Consider the following 23,469-nt stretch of genomic DNA (forward strand, 5'->3'; position numbering starts at 1 on the left):
TGTACAGCAATGAAGGCACACATGTCAGAATCTGAAAGGTGGGTTGTGCATAGCCTATAGTTTAACTCATCGCCAGCAATCATGTACATTCTTTTTCTGACTGAAAATAACTGCAGCAACTTTTTGTGCACAATTTTAAAGGTGCTCTATACAATATTCAGAGCATTAATATAGCAGCAAACAATTATTTGCTATGTAAAGATATAGAGGAGTAATGTCTACCTGAGCAGAGAATGAAGTCGCTCTCCCTCTGTGTGTGTTGTAATCTGAGCTTCTCTGTGCTTTGTTTACATCGCTGGGCCGGCCAGCCGCCTGTGCGTTTTAGTGCATGTGAGCGTGCCCCATTGGCTAGCTCATGGCCACCGCTCTGCACTGTGTTCATACGGCTGTTACAGCTGGTAACGCCATCCCGACCGACAGCCCCGTTGCGTTAGCTCTGTCAGCACTGTTGTCGGTCACTGTTAGCGCTGTTAGCACAGTTATCTGTGAGCCGCCGGCTCGGACGTCGCCATGTTGAGAGCTGAGCGGAGGCAATAAAAACGCTCCTAATCTCGCCTTTAGCACCTTTAATGATGGGAACACTTTACACAGCAAAGGCTAACGAGGCTAATAATGGAGGCTAACCGAGCTCTCTCTGGATTCCTTCTGTCCATACACACATTTCCCTGAAATATACAACACAAAATAACATTCATTCTCATTAGTAAATATGAAAAAAAGCCGCAAAGACTTATACTAATATAGTAAGTTTTGACCTGGTAGAAACCTGTCTGTCTGAAACAAGTGCACCGACACAGACAGAGAGTCCTTCACTCTCACCTTCTTCCTCATTTCTTCCTCTTCCTCCTCTATGTGCTCCACCGGGACGATCCACCCATTCTCGACACAGCTCAGAGCTGTCCTCGCGGGACAGACAACAGCAGGCGTAAAACAGTAAGCGCCGCAGGAGGGAGGAGGCGTGGCCGACGACGACCCCCGCTGCGGTGACACCTCCGCCGCAACCGCAGCCCTCCGTCGGCCTCCGAGGGTGACGGACGGAGGACCGCTCGTGCCGACACCACTTGACTCTGGAGCGGGCGCACGCTTTCAAAATAGCTGCCGTGCAGTCCATAGCTAGCTGGCAGCGATTGGTTCAGAGTGGTTCCATGTAGAGGACGGAGTCAACTAATCAAAGGGCTGTTGTTGCCCCAATAAATAACAGCTCCTCGATGAATGAGAGCGAGGTTCTTTAACTCAACGTATAGTTTGCTGAATTGCTGTTGTGCTGTTCGTCCTCTCCATTAAGCTTTCTTGGTGAAAATGTTAACGCACATGATGATATCGCTATCCAATCCTCTTCTTTTTGGTCCGGAGCTCCTCCTTCTCCGGAGTACACAAAGGAGAGAGGGAGAGAATGATGCAGGAGGTAGGAATGAAGAGATAAGAGGGGGGCAAGAGTCTCTCAAGGGAAAGAAAAAAACATTCGGGGTACTCCAACTTCTGAAGCAGAATGAGTGCAGTTAGCAGGATAGTCAAACATGCGAATGCTGTGGTAATAGCTTCATATGTTCACGTTGCTACTTTCAGAGGTGGTTATAGAATCCACAGGCTGTTAAACTTGACTGCAACTCACAGCAGATCTGGACGATGTAATCCACTGGTTATTGTCCTCCGTTATAAAAAAATGCAATCCTTTTCATTCACAGGTAGAGCCTCCTCAAAACCATGCAAAAAAGAGCAAACAGCAACTAAAGCCACGAAAAGAAAGAGTAAATCTGCTTCCAGATGATATCCTTTTTTTGGTCAGAAGCACAAGAAGTAAAGTTTTCCAAGTGTTAAAGACTTTTTCTTTCAGCCTCCATATCTGGTCTGAAAGACGACCTCCCTCGTCTGACTGCACAGCAAATCAAAACCTCCCCTCCTCCAACCCAAAAACCACACACACACACACACACACACACACACACACATAGGAGAGAGAGGGAAGGACTGCAGGAGGAGCTGAACAGAGAGAGTAATCTGTTACATGTCGGAAAGTTCGGAAAGACAGTTCAAGACTTCTTTCTTCAAACAGAAGAAAAACAGCCAGAGAGAGAGAGAATCCTGAAGGAAGACTTGGATGGAGGTCGGCAGACCAAAGAAATGCTGCAATTAAAGTGAAACTCCTTTTTCCAAGAACGGAGGAGCCTCTGACCACAAATCACAGTGAAGATGGAAGGTTGTAATCCACTTTAGCCCAGAAAATGTGAAAAATGCAGAAAGAAAAGTACTAAACGAAGATTGAATTAAATGCTTGATAAAGAGCTCTCTAAAAATGCATTCTAAAATCTGAGTTGTTCAATCAACGATCATCAGAAACACATTTTCAATGACGAGTCATCCTAGTGTCCATAAAAAAAAAAAAAAAAAAAGTGAGCGAAGTAGCAACAAATCTACCCTACAAACAGTAACAGAGGAGGTGAAGTTGAGAAAAAAACTAAACGTTCTCATTCCCAAACTCGTCAAATACCGCCGTTTGGTAAGCGACCTTCGGCATCGGAAACCGACGCACGGAGGTACCCTTTAGCAACAGCATGTGATGGAGCGGGCTTTCAACTAAATCCAATGTAAACCCACCCACGGCGTTATTGGACGGACGAAGTAAGTAATGTAGTATTAATAGTGTGAGAGTCCACCAACGGCAGGTGGGAGGGGTGGTAGATGGGTCAAACAAACACAAGACTTTCATCCAGGACACCGGTGTTCGTGTCCGATGTGAAACTAAAAGTAACGTTTACTTATTTTGTTACGTGAGTTGTTAGTAGGGATGCACCGATACCACATTTTTCAGACCGAGTACAAGTACAAGTACTTACATTTGGGTACTCGCCGATACCGAGTACCGATACGAGTACTTCCCTGTGCCAAAAGACCCTCGTTAACAGCCAGCTGGAGGGTGTGAGCGACACACGGCAGGCTGGGGAGTCCCGCATACGAGGCGGTGCGCCGCAACCAGCTTTAGGTCGGCTTGGAAAGGCTCGGGGCGAAGGTGGCTCCCGGCCGCAGCTTTACAGCACTCCCCGCCCGGACCTCACCACACCGTGGCGGGGCTCTCTGCTCCCGGTGCGACTGTCGACCCGGGGCGGACTGTCCTCAGTGCGCCCCAACCGCGTGGGACCCGCCCACGTAAAAGGCACCAGAGGTCTGTGGCGATGTCGGCAACTCCCCAGACCCGTCTTGAAACACAGACCAAGGAGTCTAACGCACGCGCGAGTCAGAGGGTGCAAGCAAAACCCTGTGACGCAATCAAAGTGAGGGCCGACGATGCGCCGGCTGAGGTGGGATCCCGGCCCAGTGGGGTCGGGCGCACCACCGGCCCGTCTCGCCCGCACTGTCAGGGAGGTGGAGCGTGAGGACCTGAAAGATGGTGACGAGAGGTTAATGTCGCGCTGCTGTAAAGTGGAATCGGTGCCGTTGTATCGGAGCCGTTTTGCGAGTATGAGTACGAGTACATGAGCACAGTATCGGACCCGATACCCGATACTGGTATCGGTATCAGTGCATCCCTAATTAATAGTGTGAGAGTCCGCCAACGGCGGGCGGGAGAGGTGGTAGATGGGTCAAACAAACAAGACTTTCAACCAGGAGACCGGTGTTTGTGTCCCGTGTGAAATTAAAAGTAACCTTGATATATTTTGTCACGTCAGTCATTAGTCACATGACTCGTCGATATCGTTAGTCCCGTGAGTCCCTTGAGTCGTCAGTCAGTAAAGTTAACGTCAACCACGACCGTTTCCTAACCCTAACTAAGTGGCTGTGTTGCCTAAACCTAACTTCCTGTGAAAATGGAAGTGTATTTTGAAAGGACACCAGAGTCGTCCACAAGCTGCTAGCTTGACAGTTGTGAGTACGAACAACAGCCATGTTCGTTGTTTACGGTCATTATGATCATTTTGGGGGAGTGGCTTTGGAGGGAGGCATGAAGGGACGGATTGTCGGTGTTGCCAACTTGGCGACTTTCTCCCCAAATTTAGGGACTTTTGGAGCTAGTGCTGCTAGCTACTCTCATCGGAAGAGTTGGTAACACTGGGTTTTTTCGGTTGGATACTTTTTAAAAGTACTCTTGCTAGTTTCTCAACATTACTGACCCTAGCTTTAGCCATTGACATCCCTACTTCCAAAACCGTGTCCTAACAGCAAACGAGGGTCCGACTATAACATTGGACACTCTCTGTCCACACTGAATCCTCTACTGAATGGAGACGTAACCACTTATCTTCCTACGTTTGTTCTTTTTAAACAGAAAGCACGCATTTTATATTATGATATTTAATGGAAATTACATAGCCAACAGCAAGTAGGAAACTTTCAGCTCCCTGGTGATCTCCCTCCAGCTACGCAGCGCTGCGTCACCCAGGACGTTCCAATAGAAAGGGACATGGTTCTTGAGCAGTGTTGTTAATGTCTTTGCTGAACGCAAGGCCCACATAATGAACTTCTAACGAATGAGTACAGGTTTATCTATGTTATTATTGAGTGGGACCGGGGATTTGAATTATTACTCTCATATGTTGGAATATCGCAATTATGTTACGCTGCTGTTCAGCTCATTAGCTGTCTGGCCCACAAATGTACAGTTTTTGGTTCACCCTCACCAGTCTCATAGTGTCGTTTTGGGCTGCAAAACTTCTAAAAAAACAACTGTGCACTACCCGCTCAGCTCTGAAATGCAGACAGACACAGTTAGCGACTAGCTGACGAACAAAGCGGAGCGTTTAGCAGCTAAAGAACCAAATATTTCCCTCAGGAGTTGGTGGAGACCAAAAAACGTGCTAAAATTGAGAGAATGTTGGACATGAATCCAAATGAATGCAGCTCTGTAATAATAATTTTTTCATATATGTCAAAAAGTCAGATTCAGGTCTTAACTCAATCAAACATGTGGTTGCGGTGTTTAGCCTTTCTAGAGCAGAAATGACAGGAGTCAGGAGGTGGAAGACGAGAGGGAGGAGGAGGAAGACAAGGGAGGGAGGCCAAAAACACGGAGAAGAAGTAAAGGAGTGAATGAAATCCGAGCTTGTGTGTGTATGTGAGTATGTTGTAATGACTCTAAGAAGTTGCCTTGCCTCATAATGTTTCTGTTTTGACAGAGCGCGAGTGGTAGACCCACAGAAAGAGAGTCGGTGGGAGACTCCACATGGTAATGTTTAGGAGAAGTGTCAAATCAACCGTGAGGAGGAGGAGGAGGAAGAGGAGGAGGATGGTAGGGGCTTGGGTTACATTTCTGTGTTTTCTCTCTCACTAAGGCACAGAGAGACAATCAAATGAAAGGGTCAAAGGTTACCCCCCCCTGCTGCCAGATGCTGTGTAACAGGTCACAGCTGTGTGTGTGTGTATGACAGAATGGGAGACAGAGAGAGAGAGAAAGAAAGGAAAAGAGGAAGAAAAACAAAAAGAAACTATTCTAGCCTTGGTTGTGGTTTCTCCTTGATTCTTTCTTTCCTTTCAACCAGTGGCTAGACTCTATGTGGGGGGGGCATAAAATGATGACATCACAATAGGGTCATAACTTTTCCTATTGTGCACAATATGATATAAATTATATATATATATATATATATATATATATATATGTATAAATATATATACACTGCTCAAAAAAAGAAGGGAACACTTAAAGGTCCCATATTGTAAAAAGTGACATTTTCATGGCTTTTATATTATAATGCAGGTTTAAGTGATATATAAATACTGTGAAAGTATCAATACACACGATCCATGGAGAAATACATACAGCCCGTATTCAGAAACTGTGCGTTTGAAACAAGCCGTTTTTGTGATGTCACAAATCTACAATATTTAGAACATTTCACATTTTTAAAAATAAACATTCTAAATGGATCCCAGTTTATTTCTTGTTGCAGTGTATGTGAATGACATCAGTTGACAGGAAGTAAAGGACCCAAGCTGTTGCCTAGCAACGCAATTCCATTGCCATTCCGTTGAAATGCGCTAAAACGGAGCATTTCAGACAGAGCGTGAATACAAGTACATTCAGACAGACAGTATTAGAAAAATAATGTGTTTTTTGAACATTAAAGCATGTAAACATGTTCTAGTAGAAACCCAAAATACAAATATGAACCTGAAAATGAGCATGATATGTCCCCTTTAAACTTCAGGGATATCAATCTGATATTTTTAGGCGACCAAAATGTTACAATTAACTTTCATGAACTGAAAACACACTGTGAAAGGGTTAAAGTTCTACGGCAAAAAGACGGACAACTCCCAGTCCGGACAATGCCATGGTAGCGTCCTGTCAATCACAAGGTAGCCACGCCCGAAAGCATCCCCTGCTTCATGGTCTATTTCTACTATCTGTCTATTTGACTCTAAATGGGACCATACTTGTATAAATGTATTGAAGAAGACTTTAGACTAGCGATTAGGGATGTCCATAATTAACCGTTTAACCGTTAACCGACATTAACCGATGGCGTTAATCGGTTAAAATGCTTAAAAGAAATGTTAATAATTAACTCAAAAGCTGAGCGGCTCAGAGAAGCGGCTCGTCACTTTAAGGAGAAAAGCTGGTCCACCTTAACAGCCCACCTTAAGAGGCGGAGCCGAAGTTCCAGGATACAGGAAGTCGGCTCCGGTCTCTGGCTCGCTTGAGTGGAGCGGATGAGTTGTAGTTTTGTAGCATTTATTCAGCGACAAATAAACTGTACACACACTGCTACACCTACGTTCACAGCTAGAACGCCACCAATAACCTCACACTCACCACCAACACACACACACGGTCTGTTGGAAACTCGCTAAAGTTACTCAGACTACGTGTGTGGTGGCGAGCACGAAGCCTCCAGCAATGCTAGAGCTGCTAACGTAGCACAAATACACACACTGTTTGTTGGCCACTCGCTAAAGTTACGCCGGGCAGACACACAGCTGACAACCTGCTAAACTAAACTAAATGTGCGGTGGAGACTTTTACTGGGAAAGTGGCTGCATGTCCGCGACACTACACGCAGCATCGTAGCTGCTAAGTTAACACTCACGGACGGTGAACTGGGGACTCCCATCAACCAATATCTGTTGTGCTCCTGCAGCTGGTATGAGGCACAAATGTTGTTGGTTAACGAGGGTCGGTTATCGGTTAAGAAAATGTTTCAAAATGAGCATCCCTACTAGCGATTGAAACCATAAACTCATGTTTACAATATTTGCAGCTTTCATTGGAATAAACAGGGCCCCGCCTCAAACGCTGTATCCATTTCTCTCTATAGAGTGAATACCCGGAAATGAGTTAGCATTTCAGCACTTCCGGTTCCCTCGTCTGGAAGTCAATGTTTTTTTTAATGTTTTTTGGTTAGATGCCTGAAATAAGGTCTGTGGTTAACACGAGCTGAAGAGATTTTAACGTTTTGTTTTACGACATTAAGCACATCAGTAAATACCCCACTCGTGAATTTTGAAGCCTTTATGTGTCTAAAAAATAAAGTGGATAAAAACTACCAAACGTCATCAAGCCGACTCGTCCTCCTTTAAAGCCTCGTTATGTGTACTCGCGCTCATGCGACCGTGTAGTTCGTTTATAGCCTAACGTTAGCTTTTTTACTTCTGACGATTGCATTTATACTTCTAAAATCATAAAAGAATATCTTGTTGAACAAAACGTGTAGGTATCATAAACGTTTGTTTTCCACAGAGCTGATTTACTGCAATAATCCAAAACCCAATGGAACAATCCCATTGGAACCAGAGTGATGCTAACTTCCTGGTTGGCCCACAAAAATTCTTCATCCCTGTAGAACTCTATACATTCATGTGTGACACTGACACGCAGACATGTTTGTTTTGCTAATGTTAGCGTCGTAGCCAACAACAGTTCAGCTGGAGATTGCCATCTGTTTCTCCCTCAGTGTGATGAGTGTGTGTTGTTTTGTTGGACTAGTGTGAATGTGTATTCCTGTATTGGACTGTATGTAAGTGCACCGCGCTGAATGTGTTCAGACAGACAGACAGATCAATAGTCTCACCAGTTCTTTTTACCAGCCGAAGGTTGAGGAGGGGAGAAGAGGGAAGCGAACGAGTGAATCCCTCCATCATCCTGACCTCTGACCGCTCTGAATCTATGCCGCTGCCACCTGTTCAAAGAGAGAGAGAGAGAGAGAAAGAGAATCAAAGAGAGTTTGGAGATTACATATCTGCAAACATCAGAATAGAGATTTCCACTGTAAAATAAACATTTGGAGCTTCTGACAGCTAAAGATTAGGGATGCTCATTTTGAAAAAATTTCTTAACCGATAACCGACCCTCGTTAACCAATTATTGACTGTTAACCGACAGATTTGTGCCTCGCATGCAGCGGTGTACCAGCTGCAGGAGCACAACAGATATTGGTTGACGGGAGTCTCCAGTTCACCGTCCGGGAGCGTTAACTTAGCAGCTACGATGCTGTGTGTAGTGTCGCGGACATGCAGCCACTTTCCCAGTAAAAGTCTTCACCGCACATTTAGTTTAGTTTAGCAGGTTGTCAGCTGTGTGTCTGCCCGGCGGAACTTTAGCGAGTGACCAACAAACAGTGTGTGTATTTGTGCTACGTTAGCAGCTCTAGCATTGCCGGAGGCTTCGTGCTCGCCGCCGCACACGTAGTCTGAGTAACTTTAGTGAGTTTCCGACAGACCGTGTGTGTGTTGGTGGTGAGTGTGAGGTTGTTGGTGGCGTTCTAGCTGTGATCGTAGGTGTAGCAGTGTGTGTTCAGTTTATTTGTCGGTGAATAAATGTTACAAAATTACAACTCCTCTGCTCCGCTCAAGCGAGCCAGAGACCGGAGCCAACTTCCTTTATCCTGCAACTCCGGCTCCGCCTCTTAAGGTGGGCTGTTAAGGTGGACCAGCTTTTCTCCTTAAAGAGACGAGGCGCTCCTCTGAGCCGCTCAGCTTTTGAGTTCATTATTAACATTTCTTTTAACCGTTTTAACCGATAGCGTTAATCAGTTAAAATGCTTAATGTCAGTTAACGGTTAAACTGTTAATTATTGACATCCCTACTCCAGACTGTATTTGTATGATCAGATTAGAGGCAATCCTTATGAACATAACACAAGATGATCGGGTCCACAAGATATACTGTATAATGGCACACGTAATAACACACAGAGGTACTGACCACCGTTGTTGTTCTTGCGGGTTTTGCCTCCCAGCAACATCTTCAGGCTGTTCCGGAACATGTTTGCTCACAACAACAGGTCACCCACATACAGAGACTTCCTGTCAACACCCCCTGGGGAGAGAGAGAGAGAGAGAGAGAGAGAGAGTTGGATAACTATCAGAATTGATCATTTTCATTCCAGCTGACTAGTACCATCCAATCATATTCATACAGGTGTACAGCGTTCATACATTTATTCAGCTGCCATTATAACCAGAGACTTCTCACTATTACTCCGCTGATACTCTGTGAAAGCACCCTAATTCTGTGGGAAACCCTGCATCTACACAGAATCTACACCGGCTCTAATGAAGCCCAGTCTGTTTGTGTGTGTATGAACCATGCTTGTTTTAAATACAGCTGACTCTGCAGAATGTCTCATTTGTCCGACTTGCAGTAGAATTATTATTCACACACTCATACACACACACACACACACACCCTCTCTTCTTTTACTACAGTGTGACTTTTGAACACACCCAACTTGCTGGCTGGCAAAGTTGTTGCTAGGCGACCGTCTGCCGTTGCTAAGCGATCCATTAATGAGTATGCGTATGGAATATAAACCTGTCTGCCTGCTGGTGTGTGCTTCTCTGTGTGTCTCTGTGTGTGTGTGTGTGTGTGTGTGTGTGTGTGTGTGTCTGTGTGTGTGTGTATGTGCTGTTTAAAGACTACAGGACTGCATACGTGGGTCGCTGTAACAACAACTGACCAAAAGGTGATTTGAATAGAGAAACAAAGAGCTTCCATGTGACTCTTAGAGGAAAAGCCTTCACACACTCCACAGCGCTCAGGAGAGGTCCAGAAGGATGTCCTGTTGAATTAATCCCCAATTTAAAACCTTTTGCTAACACACCTTTAACACACACACACACACACCCTGATGCAGTGAGAGTGATATCATTAAGTATCTGTCTGTAAATGATACTCTACGCTGCTCCGTCTACCTTCTCGTCTGCCACGTAGAGCTGATTTTAAAACGACCTTGAAGCGATCAGTCGGAGCAGCGAGCAGATGGCAGATTGAAAAGACACTTCTAATTCACACAAGGAGAACACACAGACACACACTTACACATTTTAGTAGTAGCAAAATGTTTGTCTTTTTAAACAGAATATAAAGCTGACTAATGTTAGCATAATGTTATACTTTAGGGTTAAAGCTGATGTAGGCAAGATTGGAGCAAATATGATTAAAAAAAGTTATTTTTATAAAACATCGTTTCGTGACAGTAGTACATGAAACAGGTAACTTGAAAAAAAAATCATGTTCCTCTGGTGTCCTCCGGTGCTCCTAACGGCATCCGCAAGATTTCACAGACCGGAGGAAAACAAGCAGTAAGAGCTGATCTGACGTCTGCTGTCCAGCGAACTCCGACCAAACGGTCAAACTAGGCAGAGCTGCTCAGAACACTTGAACTACAATATGCTGAAATGTTATTATGGAAGTTTTGCCCAATGATGCCAAAATATACTGCCTACTGCCACTTTAAAGGGGACATATCGTGCTCATTTTCAGGTTCATACTTGGTTCATACAAATTTAGAATGTTTATGTTTAAAACCGTGTAATGGTCTAAATATTGTAGATTTGTGACATCACAAATGTACAGAAATCCTGAAGGCTTGTTTCAAACGCACAATTTCTGAATATGGGCTGTGTGTATTTCTCTGTGGATTCAGCATTTTGATACTTTAACATTTATATAGAACTTAAACCTGCTTTATAATATAAAAGACATGAAAATCTCACTTTTTACAATATGGGACCTTTAACATTTGTTTTGGAGTTGGGTTTAGGGTTAGGGTTTAGATTAAGGTTATGGTAAGGGTTGGGGTTGGGTTTAGCCATGGAGCGGTCATGGTTAAGGTCAGGGTAATTCTCTGGTTATTTATGTAAGTGAATACATTGTCCTCCTAAAAGACAAAATAGACAATTAATAATAATAATAACAGTTAATTTTTTTAAGTAGTTAATAATAAGCAATAAACAGTTGCAATAACATCAGTGTTTTTATGTGGCATGTGCTATTTCTTTCCAACAGTTTAAATAATTATATACATCTTAATGCAAAATGTATAGATATTCCTCAATCTGATCAAAGTCCCTGATTAAGCAAAATTCACAAAACACAAACTAAGAATAGCGATGAGCTGAAAAACATATATCAGGATTAAGACTGTCATTTAAAACACACCAGGTGTTGACATTTTAAGCAGCAGAAGTAACCACTGACCTCTGTCGCCCTCTGTCGACCACCAGTGAGTACAACAGTCTGGTATATATTGCAGAAAATAAGATATTGCGATGTCACTTTTTTCCAATATCGTGCAGCTCTACTTGGACTTAAAGTTCCCATATTATAAAAAAGGGAGATTTTCATGTTTTTTTATTATAAAGCAGGCTTAAGTCCTATATAAATACTGTGGAAACGCTCAATCCACAGGGAAATACACACAGCGAGTATTCAGAAACTCTGCATTTGAAACAAGCTGACAGGATTTCTGTCCATTTGTGATGTCACAAATATACAATATTTAGACCCTTTACGCAGTTTTAAACGTAAACATTCTAAATGTGTCCCAGTTTATTCCTGGTTGCAGTGTATGTGAATGTCATCAACTGACAGGAAGTACACATGGACCCAAGCTGTTGCCTAGCAACACAATCCTGTTGCAATTCCGTCGAAATGCACTAAAACGGAGCGTTTCAGACAGACGGTGAATACAGGCATATTCAGGCCAACAGTATGAGGAAAATAAAGGTTTTTTTTTTTTAATTACAGCATGTAAACATGTTCTAGTAGAAACCCAAAATACAAGTATGAACCTGAAAATGAGCACGATATGGGACCTTTAAATTAAATGTGGTGTCATGTATTAGCAAAATCCCCATCTACACTGTAATCTTGCGCTGCTGGTTTGAGTCTCAGCATTGTGACAACCTTTTTTTCACTGGGTGATTACTATGTCTACAGAACCCTGGTATAGTTTTGAAAGTTGTTTGCACTATTAAGCTCATATTGGAGGTTTTTGCTTCTGCTTTTTGCTGTTTTGTAATACTCACGCACACTGTAAACATCTGTAAAACATACAGGTACATGATAGATGAGGTAGATCATGTTTGTTCTCCTAATCTCTTCCTCTTTTCCCTCTCTCTCTTTCCATTGTTTCCTCTTGGGAGAAACAATCTCAAGTGTGTGTGTGTGTGTGTGTGTGTGTGTCTGTATCCACAGGACAGTAGATCAGGTGCTTTGAAAACTCAACCACCAGGTGCAGAGTGAGCAACGAAGAGGTGACTCCACAAGGACAAACCCCACCATGCCGAGATGCTACGCGTGTGTGTGAGACAGAGAGAGAGAGAGAGAAAGAGAGGGAGAGAGAGAGAGAGGGAGTGGAACAGATAAAATGATCTACACAGTGTGTCTCTGACTGACCGGTCAGATAAGGTGCTGTAAGTAAACAACACTTCATATCCATGTTTAAAGCAGCAGTCGGCGAGATTGGAGCAAATATGATTAAGAAAAGTTATTTTTATAAGACGGTCGCTATATCCTGACAGTAGTGCATGAGGCAGGTAATCTGAAAAATATCATGTGCCTCTGTGCCCTCCGGTGCTCCTAACGGCATCTGCAAGATTTCACAGACCGGAGGAAAACAAGCAGTAAGAGCCGAGCTGGAGCCTTTCCGTCTCTGAGCAGCTGTCAATGACTCGCGAACTCCGATCCAACGGTCAAACTAGGCAGCGCCGAACCTCAACGGCTAATCATTTCCATAATTTTTGGGCATGCCCTAAAATACAACCATATTGGCAAGAGGTGGCAACTGAGATCCATAGAATAATGGGAATAAAGTTAAAGGTCCAATATTGTAAAAAGTGAGATTTTCATGTCTTTTATATTATAAAGCAGGTTTAAGTGCTATATAAATACTGTTAAACTATCAAAACGCTCAATATACTGAGAAATACACAAAGCCCGTTTTCAAAAATTGTGCGTTTGAAACAAGCCGTTAGGATTTCTGTCCATTTGTGATGTCACAAATATATACTATTTAGACCATTACACAGTTTTAAACGTAAACATTCTAAATGTGTCCCAGTTTATTTCCTGTTGCAGTGTATGCAAATAACATCAGCTGACAGGGCGTAAACATGGACCCAAACTGTTGCCTAGCAACACAGTTCCGTTTCAGACAGAGGGTATATTCAGGCCGACAGTACGAAGAAAATAAAGTTTGTTTTTTTAACATTACGGCATGTAAACATGTTCTAGTAGAAACACAAAACACAAGTATGAACCTGAAAATGAGCACGATATGGGACTTTTTAAGTACTCATTGATTACACTATACTATGGGAAAAATAACAGAAATTATTTTACACAAAAACAAATATTTAATAAAGATTCTCTTGGCAAGTAGTAAGAAAGCCATAACTCAAAAGTGGTTGCAGATTGATCCTCCAACATTAGATCAATGATGGGGTATTATAAATGAAATATTTTGTATGGAATGACTCACATCTATTTTAAAGGGGACATATCATGCTCATTTTCAGGTTCATACTTTTATTTTGGGTTTCTACTAAAACATGTTTACATACTTTAATGTTTAAAAAATACCTTTATTTTTCTCATACTGTCTGCTTGAATATACCTGTATTCACCCTCTGTCTGAAACGCTCCGTTTTAGCGCATTTCAACGGAATTGTGTTGCTAGGCAACAGCTTGGGTCCATGTTTTACTTCCTGTCAGCTGATGTCATTCACATACACTACAACCAGGAAATAAACTGGGACCCATTTAGAATGTTTATGTTTAAAACTTTGAAATGGTCTAAATATTGTATATTTGTGACATCACAAATGGAGAGAAATCCTGACGGCTTGTTTCAAATGCTCAGTTTCTAAATACGGGCTGTGTGTGTTTCTCTGTGGATTAAGCGTTCCGATACTTTCACAGTATTTATATAGAATTTAAACCTACTTTATAATTTAAAAGCCATGAAAATGTCACTTTTTTACAATATGGGACCTTTAAGGCTTGAATTAGGAAAAAGTATTGAGTACTGGGAAAAATGGATTGTGTATTTACACCATTGATTAAAGTGTGACATTGTATATCAAGATGTATTTACAAAAATGTACCGTGATTTGACATTGTAACAAATAAAAATAAAGAGTTTAAAAAAACAACAACTAGGCAGCGCAGATTAAATATGATTAAATATTCTGTTACTGTAATGCCTATTTCTCTCCTCAAATGTTTTCAGAAGCCAACTTTCTCATTTTACAGCTAAACCATGCACTACAAGACATTTCTGAAAACATTTTGGGAGAGAAATAGGCATTAACGTAACATAATATTGAATCATATTTGATCGGCGCTGCCTAGTTTGACCGTTTTGTCGGAGTTTGCGAGTGATGGACAGCTGCCTGCGTTGAATGAACAGCCAATAGGAACACTCTCTGTCTGAAATGACCTCCCGAGGGCTTGGGGGCAGCTTAAGGAGGGTAACCTGTCTCAGGAAACAAAAAATACTAGTGCAAATACAAATAAAGACCAATACATAAAGACAAATTATCATAACATAACATTGTCGGACCATGAGATATTATAAGCCACCCCTGCCACGAAAAATACTCATCCTCCCCCACCCCCAAATTTCACCTGTCTTGTCTTGCTTCACTAAATAAAAAAACAGAAAATTAAATGACCTGTGATTGGTCAAAGTCTCCCGTCACTGGCTAGATTTTCTAAAGCCTGAAAACAGAGCCATGCGGAGGAGCTGAAGTCTAGTTTTCTCTCAGAACACTTGAATTACAATATGTTGAAAGGTTATTATGGAATCTTTTGCGCAATGATGCAAAAAATATACTGCCTACCCCCGGCTTTAAACTAATTATTGAAGAAAGACATAGTATCAAAGCTCCTTTAACTGAACAAATATTCATTCCTGGTACAACCCGTCTCAGCGGAAGATGTATCAAAACTATCTGCCTGGTTAGTCTAGGAATAAATTGAATTTCTGTCTGAGAAAGCGTCCCCCAAAAGCCTCTAGTTGCAGCAATTAGGTGTCATCTTGTACTTAAGATGTGACATGCACACGGTATAGCGGCTAGCTCAGCCACGCGTGTGTGCGTAATGTGTGTCAGTGTGCTAATCCTTGATGACAAGCGAGCAGGAATGATGGGATTGAGTCTAAAAACCACGGCTGCATCTAGACACACACACATGCACGCACGCACGCGCGCACAGACACACACACACACACACACACACACACACGACTGAACAGCAGCACATACATTAATATGACAGTACATGTGTCCGGAAAAGACAAATGTTGGCTTTTTATGTAAATGCACTGAAGACAAATTAGACAGAAGCTGGGAAAATAGAGCAAGACTGCTTTGTGCCTGGCTGAGAGAGAGAGAGAGAGAGAGAGAGAGAGAGAGAGAGAGAGAGAGAGAGCGAGAGAGATGGGAGGGGAGAGGGATAAAATTACATTTTATACTGTATATCATATTTGGACTAGTGCTTTCATGATTGTCTATAGTTAATCGCAAATTAATCACACATTTTTATCTGTTCAAAATGTATCTTAAAAGGGAGCTTTGTCAAGTATTTAATCCCCGAAGAAGCAATTCTTGCAGAAATCTCCAAATGTCAAAAGTTTTTAATGCCAAATCACAGCATGGCTTTTTCTATGGTGTTCCTCAAGGTCTTGATGTTTTAATGTGGTATTTTGAAGGGATTATTGATCATTTTTATCAATTCTCGAGTGGTAAAAAATTGTTAAATTTAGCACCAAATTTGTGTAACAAATGGTATTTACCTAAAAAATGCTGCAACAACTTATGAGACATAATAGAGCATGGGGATGACCATCATGTATGTCCATTATAATGTTCTAAGCCCGTTCTACTGTGGGTCTCAGAGGGTTCAAAATGAAAACTAGTCTCAAAAACTATGTCTCAAATGTGTCATGTAAGACAGATAATGCTAGTGTGGCATAACACTAGAAGCCGACCGATTAATTGGTTTGGCCAATTAATCCGCGCCAATTTTAACTTATTTAGGGATGCTCTTTTTGAAACATTTTCTTAACCGATAACGACCCTCGTTAACCGATTATTAACCGTTAACCGACAAGATTTGTGCCTCGCATGCAGCGGTGTACCAGCTGCAGGAGCACAACAGATATTGGTTGACGGGAGTCTCCAGTTCACCGTCCGGGAGCGTTAACTTAGCAGTTACGATGCTGCGTGTAGTGTCGCGGACGTGCAGCCACTTTCCCAGTAAAAGTCTCCACCGCACATTTAGTTTAGTTCAGCAGGTTGTCAGCTGTGTGTCTGCCCGGCGTAACTTTAGCGAGTGACCAACAAACAGTGTGTGTATTTGTGCTACGTTAGCAGCTCTAGCATTGCCGGAGGCTTCGTGCTCGCCACCGCACACATAGTCTGAGTAACTTTAGCGAGTTTCCAACAGACCGTGTGTGTGTGTTGGTGGTGAGTGTGAGGTTGTTGGTGGTGTTCTAGTTGTGATCGTAGGTGTAGCAGTGTGTGGACAGTTTATTTGTCGGTGAATAAATGCTACCAAACTACAACTCCTCCGCTCCGCTCAAGCGAGCCAGAGACCAGAGCCGACTTCCTGTATCCTGCAACTCCGGCTCTGCCTCTTAAGGTGGACTGTTAAGGTGGACCAGCTTTTCTCCTTTTTCTCCTTTTCTCCTCTGAGCCGCTCCGCTTTTGAGTTAATTATTAACATTTCTTTTAACTGTTTTAACCGATAGCGTTAATCAGTTAAAATGCTTAATGTCGGTTAACGGCTAAACGGTTAATTATGGACATCCCTTGTGTACTTGTATGTATGAAAAAAAAATAAAATAAAATAAAAACATAAATACAAGAGCCCCAAACACAGGAAACAACAAATCGTCCAACATCCAAAATCAAAGAGATGTGGGGAAATGAAGGAACTGACTCATGGCGGTCTGCAGCCGGTAAATGTGACTCAGTGCTGACATGGTGAGAAGCTCATTCATGCGTCTGTGTGTGAAAGACAGAGAGAGAGATACACTAAGTGTGGTGCTTGCATGTCTCTCTCTCTCTCTCTCACTCACACACACACACACCATCTGTCACCAGTTACTGCTCCATCTGACCTCCTCTAAGTTTTTCACACACAAACACAGAAACGTTTTATACAGAACAGTAAGTTTGGCTAAATCCCACATCCAGTGCTTAGCTTGATGTTACGGTTTAGCACAGCTACCTGTTGATGCTGAACCTCTGCATCTTCAACTTACAGAGTATTAGTTTTTGCATGTTCTAACCGCAGTGATTCTCAAAGTAGGGTCCGGGGACCCCCAGGGGTCCGCGAAATAATTTGCTATAAATTCTAAAATTGTGCTGTATCATTAAAAAAGTGCCTATCTACAGATGGAGACCATTTGAGCCAATAAAACAAGCATATTGTGTCCATTACTCCCACCCACGTTAGCTTTAGGCCCATAGAAACTCTGATATGATTGTGACACAAAGCAATAAAGAAGTTGAGGTTCAAGCACATCCTGGTAAGACTGGTAAGTTTAAATATCTGAATTTATTAGGACTATGCCAGCTGTTAATTTTCCTGAAATTGTTTATCAATTACTTGAAATGTAGCCTATAAATGCTGTTAAGTTTAGTCTAAATGCAATTTGAATAAAATCACCCTCTGTTTAAAGGTCCCATATTTTAAAAAGTGAGATTTTCATGTCTTTTTATATTATAAAGCAGGTTTAAGTGCTATATAAATAATGTGAAAGTATCGAAAATGCTCAATATATGGAGAAATACACACAGCTCGTTTTCCGAAATTGTGCGTTTGAAACAAGCCGTTAGGATTTCTGTACATTTGTGATGTCACAAATATACAATATTTAGACTATTACAAGGTTTTAAATGTAAACATTATAATTGTGTTCCAGTGTATTTCCTGTTGCAGTGTATGTTAATGACATGAGCTGACAGGAAGTAAACATGGACCCAAACTGTTGCTTAGCAATGAAATTATGTTGCAATTCTGTTGAAATGCACTAAAACGGAGCGTTTCAGACAGAGGGTAAATACAGGTATATTCAGACAGACAGTATGAGGAAAATAATTTTTTTTTTTAACATTACAGCATGTAAACATGTTGTAGTAGAAACACAAAATACAAGTATGAACCTGAAAATGAGCACGATATGGGACCTTTAAAGGTATATTAGTGATATTATCATTCAATAACACTGCAAATGTCCCCGCAGTGGGACTAATAAAGGATTATCTCATCTTATCTTAATGGGATTCAGATTGAAATGTGTTTCTGTTTATTACTATGAAACAGGTCTTAAGTTTTTAGGTTGAAAAAGTTTTATAATACAAATAGTTCCAATGGCATCTAAGAGTACAAATGGTAGTTAGCATTATGCATATTGGTATTACAAAAACCGGGAAATTTCCTTCCCTGTAACCGGTCCCTGGCCAAAGACCAAAGTATTACCATATAGTCCACACATCGGTCCAGCAGGACACAATGTTTAGGTACGGTAGCCATGTTGTAGCCTGCATGGTAAATTCTCATTATTCAAATGAGAACCAGCCGTGTTACAACCCAAACGTACTACCATTATGTTAGCACATTTACTGACAGAAAAAGTGGCCCAGCTTTATTTCTGCATGAGCACACACAAACAGCACAGATGGATGACCCAGTTACTGCCCAACACTGTTTTTAATATTACCATCTCATATAATTAGGCTACAACTGTCATTATATACATTATCTAAACATTAGTTCAAATGTATTGGTTTTTACTACTTAAAATACAATAATTCCATCACTTAAAATAGCTTATTATATTTATTATTATAATTATTATTATTATTTATTATTACTTATTCTAGCTAAATATTTCCACTTACATCTCACTGCAAAAATGTTATGGAAAAGTCTCCCTAAAAATGTTTTAAAAATGGTGTAAGCTATAGGTTATTATAGATGTAAACATTTTGGCTGTTTCAATATTATATATATAAACTGGAAAAACAAAGTTTGGAAACTTGTGTTTGGTGTATTATTTCTCTGTTGTTACAATGCTAGTTGTCATTGTATTTTACATCGATGGAAAGCCTGTTTATTTACCTTCGCAATGATTTCCAACTTGTAAGGATCATGTATTTGTGGGATGAGCAGCACAGCTGATTATGTGGGTAGCGCCCAAGAAAAATTTGCCAAAATGCTCTGTCAATGGTAAACAGTGTATTCTCCTGTTGGTATTGACTCTTGTTTTGAGTTGTTTGGTGGATTTGATGATTGAACTCTCTATCAGTAACAAGGAACAAAGAAGATATATTGACAATTTTACACTTTATTCATTTAATACACCGTCAGGAGCCTCAGTAGTGGTGGAAGATCCATACGCAGCCATAACAGCCTGGCACCTCCTCCTCATGCTGGTCACCAATCTGGTCACACGTTGCTGTGGGATGGCGTTCCATTCCTCAACCAGGATTCGTTGCAGGTCAGCCAACGAGGTTGTGTTGGTCACTCTAACATCCTACAAGTGTTGAATTGGGTTGAGGTCTGGACTCTTGGCAGGCCGTTCCATTCGCTCTACTCCCACATTGTGGAGGTAGTCTGTGATAACCCTGGCTCTGTGGGGGCGAGCGTTGTCATCTTGGAGGATGAAGTTAGGTCCCATATTGTGGAGATATGGGATCGCCACTGGCTGCAGAATCTCATCCTGATATCTCACTGCATTGAGATGGCCTTCAATGATGACAAGCCTTGTTTTGCCAGTGAGGGAGATGCCGCCCCACACCATGACACAGCCCCCACCAAAAGCTCTTACTCCATCGGTTCAACAATCAGCATAGCGTTCTCCACGTCGTCTCCATACTTTGACCCTGCCATCCAACTTTCACAGACAGAACCTGGACTCATCGCTGAACATGACATTGCCCCACATGTTCAGGTTCCATTGTCTGTGTCGTCGACACCAGCGCAAACGGGCCTGATGGTGAAGGGCAGTCATTGCAGGCTTCCTGGCAGCCTTATGAGAATACACTGTTTACCATTGGCAGAGCATTTTGGTAAATTTTTCTTGGGCGCTACCCACATAATCAGCTGTGCTGCTCATCCCACAAATGCATGATCCTTACAAGTTGGACATCATTGTGAAGGTAAATTAACAGGCTTTCCAACGATGTAAAATACAATGCCAATTAGCATTGAAACAACAGAGAAATAATCCACCAAACACAAATTTCCAAACTTTTTTTTCCAAGTTTTAGATTGATTGGCAATGTGGTTCAACTCTCTAATAAGGCACTCTTTATAAGGGTTTGATAACTAATGACTTTATATAACTCATTACTATTAATGCTTTTTAGGTCAGTTTTTTTTTATTATAAAGCAGGCTTAAGTCCTTTATAAATACTGTGAAAGTATTGAAACGCTCAATGCACAGAGAAATACACACAGCCCGTATTCAGAAACTCTGCATTTGAAACAAGCTGTCAGGATTTCTGTCTTATGTCCTCTGTTCTGTGTATGTGAATGTCATCAGCTGACAGGAAGTAAACACGGACCCAAGCTGTTGCCTACCAACGCAATCCTGTTGCAATTCTGTCGCAATTCCGTCAAAATGCGCTAAAATGGAGCGTTTAAGACAGAGGTTAAATACAGGTATATTCGGGCCGACAGTATGAGGAAAATAAAGGGTTTTTCGAACTCTACAGCATGTAAACATGTTCTACTAGAAACACAAAATACAAGTATGAACTTGAAAATTAGCACAATATGGGACCTTTAAGACACCGCTGTGCCTAGCCTCACATCGCTGCTAGCATGGCTGTAGACTCCTAGTGCTGCTGAAGTTGGTGTGAAGCTATAAAGACTATAACCTGCGGTGCTGACTTCAGTAGACATGAACAACATGCAAATTCAATTCAAATGATTCTACCTGTTCTACCGGCTCCTAGATAAATCTATTATCTGCGTGTGTTTGTGCAGAAGCGCAGATATCCTCTTCTCCAGCAAATTCACTAGTTCCTCATGGGGATTCTCAGATGATCCAAGGCATGGTGGTGGGAGATGCTGTCCACCCTGCACTGATTGCCCTCTTCTTCCTCAACACCTCAGTAGGATTTCCCCCTTTTAACGAACCACACAAAGAGTGGCTGCTTGCTATGAGCAGAGGAAATGGGCCATTATCGTTCACACAACTTATTCAGAAAGAGACTTACAAAACCCAAAGCACACATACAGGACTGGTTTGTTTGACTAGGGCTTAGCTCTGTGACAGTATGTGTGTTCGTTATTAGCAATAGCTGAGTGCAGATGGCTTTGCTTTCAGCCCAGCCCACACATAGTCATACACACACTCGGCAGACTCTTATCTCTCTTCCCCAGAGAAGTCAACGCTGACTTCCTGTAATCGCTCAGGACTCCCTCAGCTTGCCAACATACAGGAAGGGAGAGTGTGTATGTCAAAAAGAATTTCACAAACAAAGGGCCAGCTGATATTCTCACCCTTTACCCTTTAGTCATACTGTAAACTTTTTTTCCCTTTTACACTCTTTGAAGTCATGTAAAGCTACATGAGGCCACCTCACACTGGCAGCCTCCAGCAGCTGCAAGTGGAAACTAATCATTTGAGGACTTCACTACTCAGAAACATTGCCTTTGCATTATGCTGCCTCAGTATATATATATATAGATATATATATCTATATATATCTATATATATATATATCACCATATCAGAAATTTTGTAGTCAATAACAATACCAGTGAAATTCTACGATTATCGGACCACGGTAAAACACAAGGCAAAAGTGAGCATGGTAAAGGCAAAAGTTTTGCCCTTTTGGAGCTAAAGGAATTAGTCTATTGAGCACAGTCTAGCTTGTTATTAGCTCACCTTCCTCAGGATAAAATCAGTAGAAGACAAGAGTTCGAGTTCTACTCAGGAAACGAAATAGAAGTCGAAAAAAAATCTAAAGTTTTGGCCAAAATTGCAAAGATTTTGGGCGCCCTGGACTTCTAACCCCCAAAAGGCACAACTACACCACACTGTCAACCATCATACCAAATTTGAAGTTCCTGAGTTAAATTTTGTTTCCGAGTTCTACTCCGGAAACAAAATTTAAGTAAAACAAATCACAGATTTTTGGCCAAAATTTAAAAAGATTTTGGGCACCCTGGACTTCTCACCCCCTAAAGGCACATCTACACCACACTGTCAACCATCATACCAAATTTGAAGTTCCAAAGTGAAATAGTTTTCGAGTTGTACTGCGGAAACGAAATTGAAATCGAAAAGAATCAAATGTTTTGGCCAAAATTTCAAAAATGATGGGCTCCCTGGACTTCTGACCCCCAAAAGGCACAACTAGACCACACTGTCAACCATCATACCAAATTTGAAGTTCCTAAGTTAAATAATTTCCGAGTTCTACTCCGGAAACTAAAGTGTGACACGCTAACGGACGGAAGGAAGGACACGCGCATTGCTATATACCCCCGACTACGTTGTCCCGGGGGTGTAACAAAAACAAAACACGTCGAGCTAGTGTTAGGAAGCTAAACAGGTCATAATTCCCTCTCTATTATCTATTTCATCTGGCTGAAAACATCTCCCTCAAACAACTGGATTTATTCAAGTTTCTCGACAAAGACGACATTTTACAAGATTACATTTGAACACATCATAATAACGTTATATTTACCTTATAGTCATTTTTATTGAATAGAGCCTGAATGCATCATAATGCAACCTCCGTTAACGTTAGCAGTTAGCTCCGCAGGACTGTGCTGCCCACCGGCTGCTAACAGCTAACGTTAACACAGATTTGTTGCTCTCAATGTCCCATTATCGGGGAAAAAAATAATAGTGAGTTTACTGTGTCCTTTCGGAATTTAGACGCCATTAAGTCTCGAGCCCCGCGGTACCTAAGGTACTTGCGGTACTGTATAAAAATGTTGGCATTGACTTGGTACCAAAGTATCGGTCCTCTTGACATCCCTAGCTACATTACTGTGATACTGTACTTAAAACTGTAGCTTCCCGACCCAGAGCCACAGATCAGAGGCAAATTGGCGTTGGCTCGGAGCTCACTGTTCAAAGTCGTGAGCCGAGAAGCTCGCCGATGCATCGCCTAGCGGGCTTAATGTGTGACCTGTCAAGGAGCTACAGCCAATGAGAGCGCAAGACACGGTTTGAGGGGAGACCTAGGGGAGGGCCTACCAGTAGGCTGAAG

At 41.9% G+C, this 23,469-nt stretch overlaps 1 protein-coding gene across 4 annotated transcripts in view; it reads right to left on the reverse strand.

Annotated features, from left to right (window-relative positions):
• tanc2a (tetratricopeptide repeat, ankyrin repeat and coiled-coil containing 2a) overlaps positions 1–23,469 on the reverse strand; it is a 67,349-nt gene that overhangs the window by 39,328 nt on the left and 4,552 nt on the right. For 2 of the 4 annotated variants that reach the window (XM_037793055.1, XM_037793054.1), the window contains exon 1: positions 820–2,140. In XM_037793055.1, the coding sequence (XP_037648983.1) occupies positions 820–1,111 (292 nt within the window). In that variant the 5' untranslated portion in view covers positions 1,112–2,140. Of the gene's footprint in view, positions 1–819; positions 2,141–8,003; positions 8,112–9,124; positions 9,251–23,469 lie in introns of those variants that run through there. The other 2 variants (XM_037793057.1, XM_037793056.1) reach the window with 2 other exon arrangements.

Source organism: Sebastes umbrosus, chromosome 14 (genome assembly GCF_015220745.1).
Source record: "Sebastes umbrosus isolate fSebUmb1 chromosome 14, fSebUmb1.pri, whole genome shotgun sequence".
Classification (NCBI taxonomy): Eukaryota; Metazoa; Chordata; class Actinopteri; order Perciformes; family Sebastidae; genus Sebastes; species Sebastes umbrosus.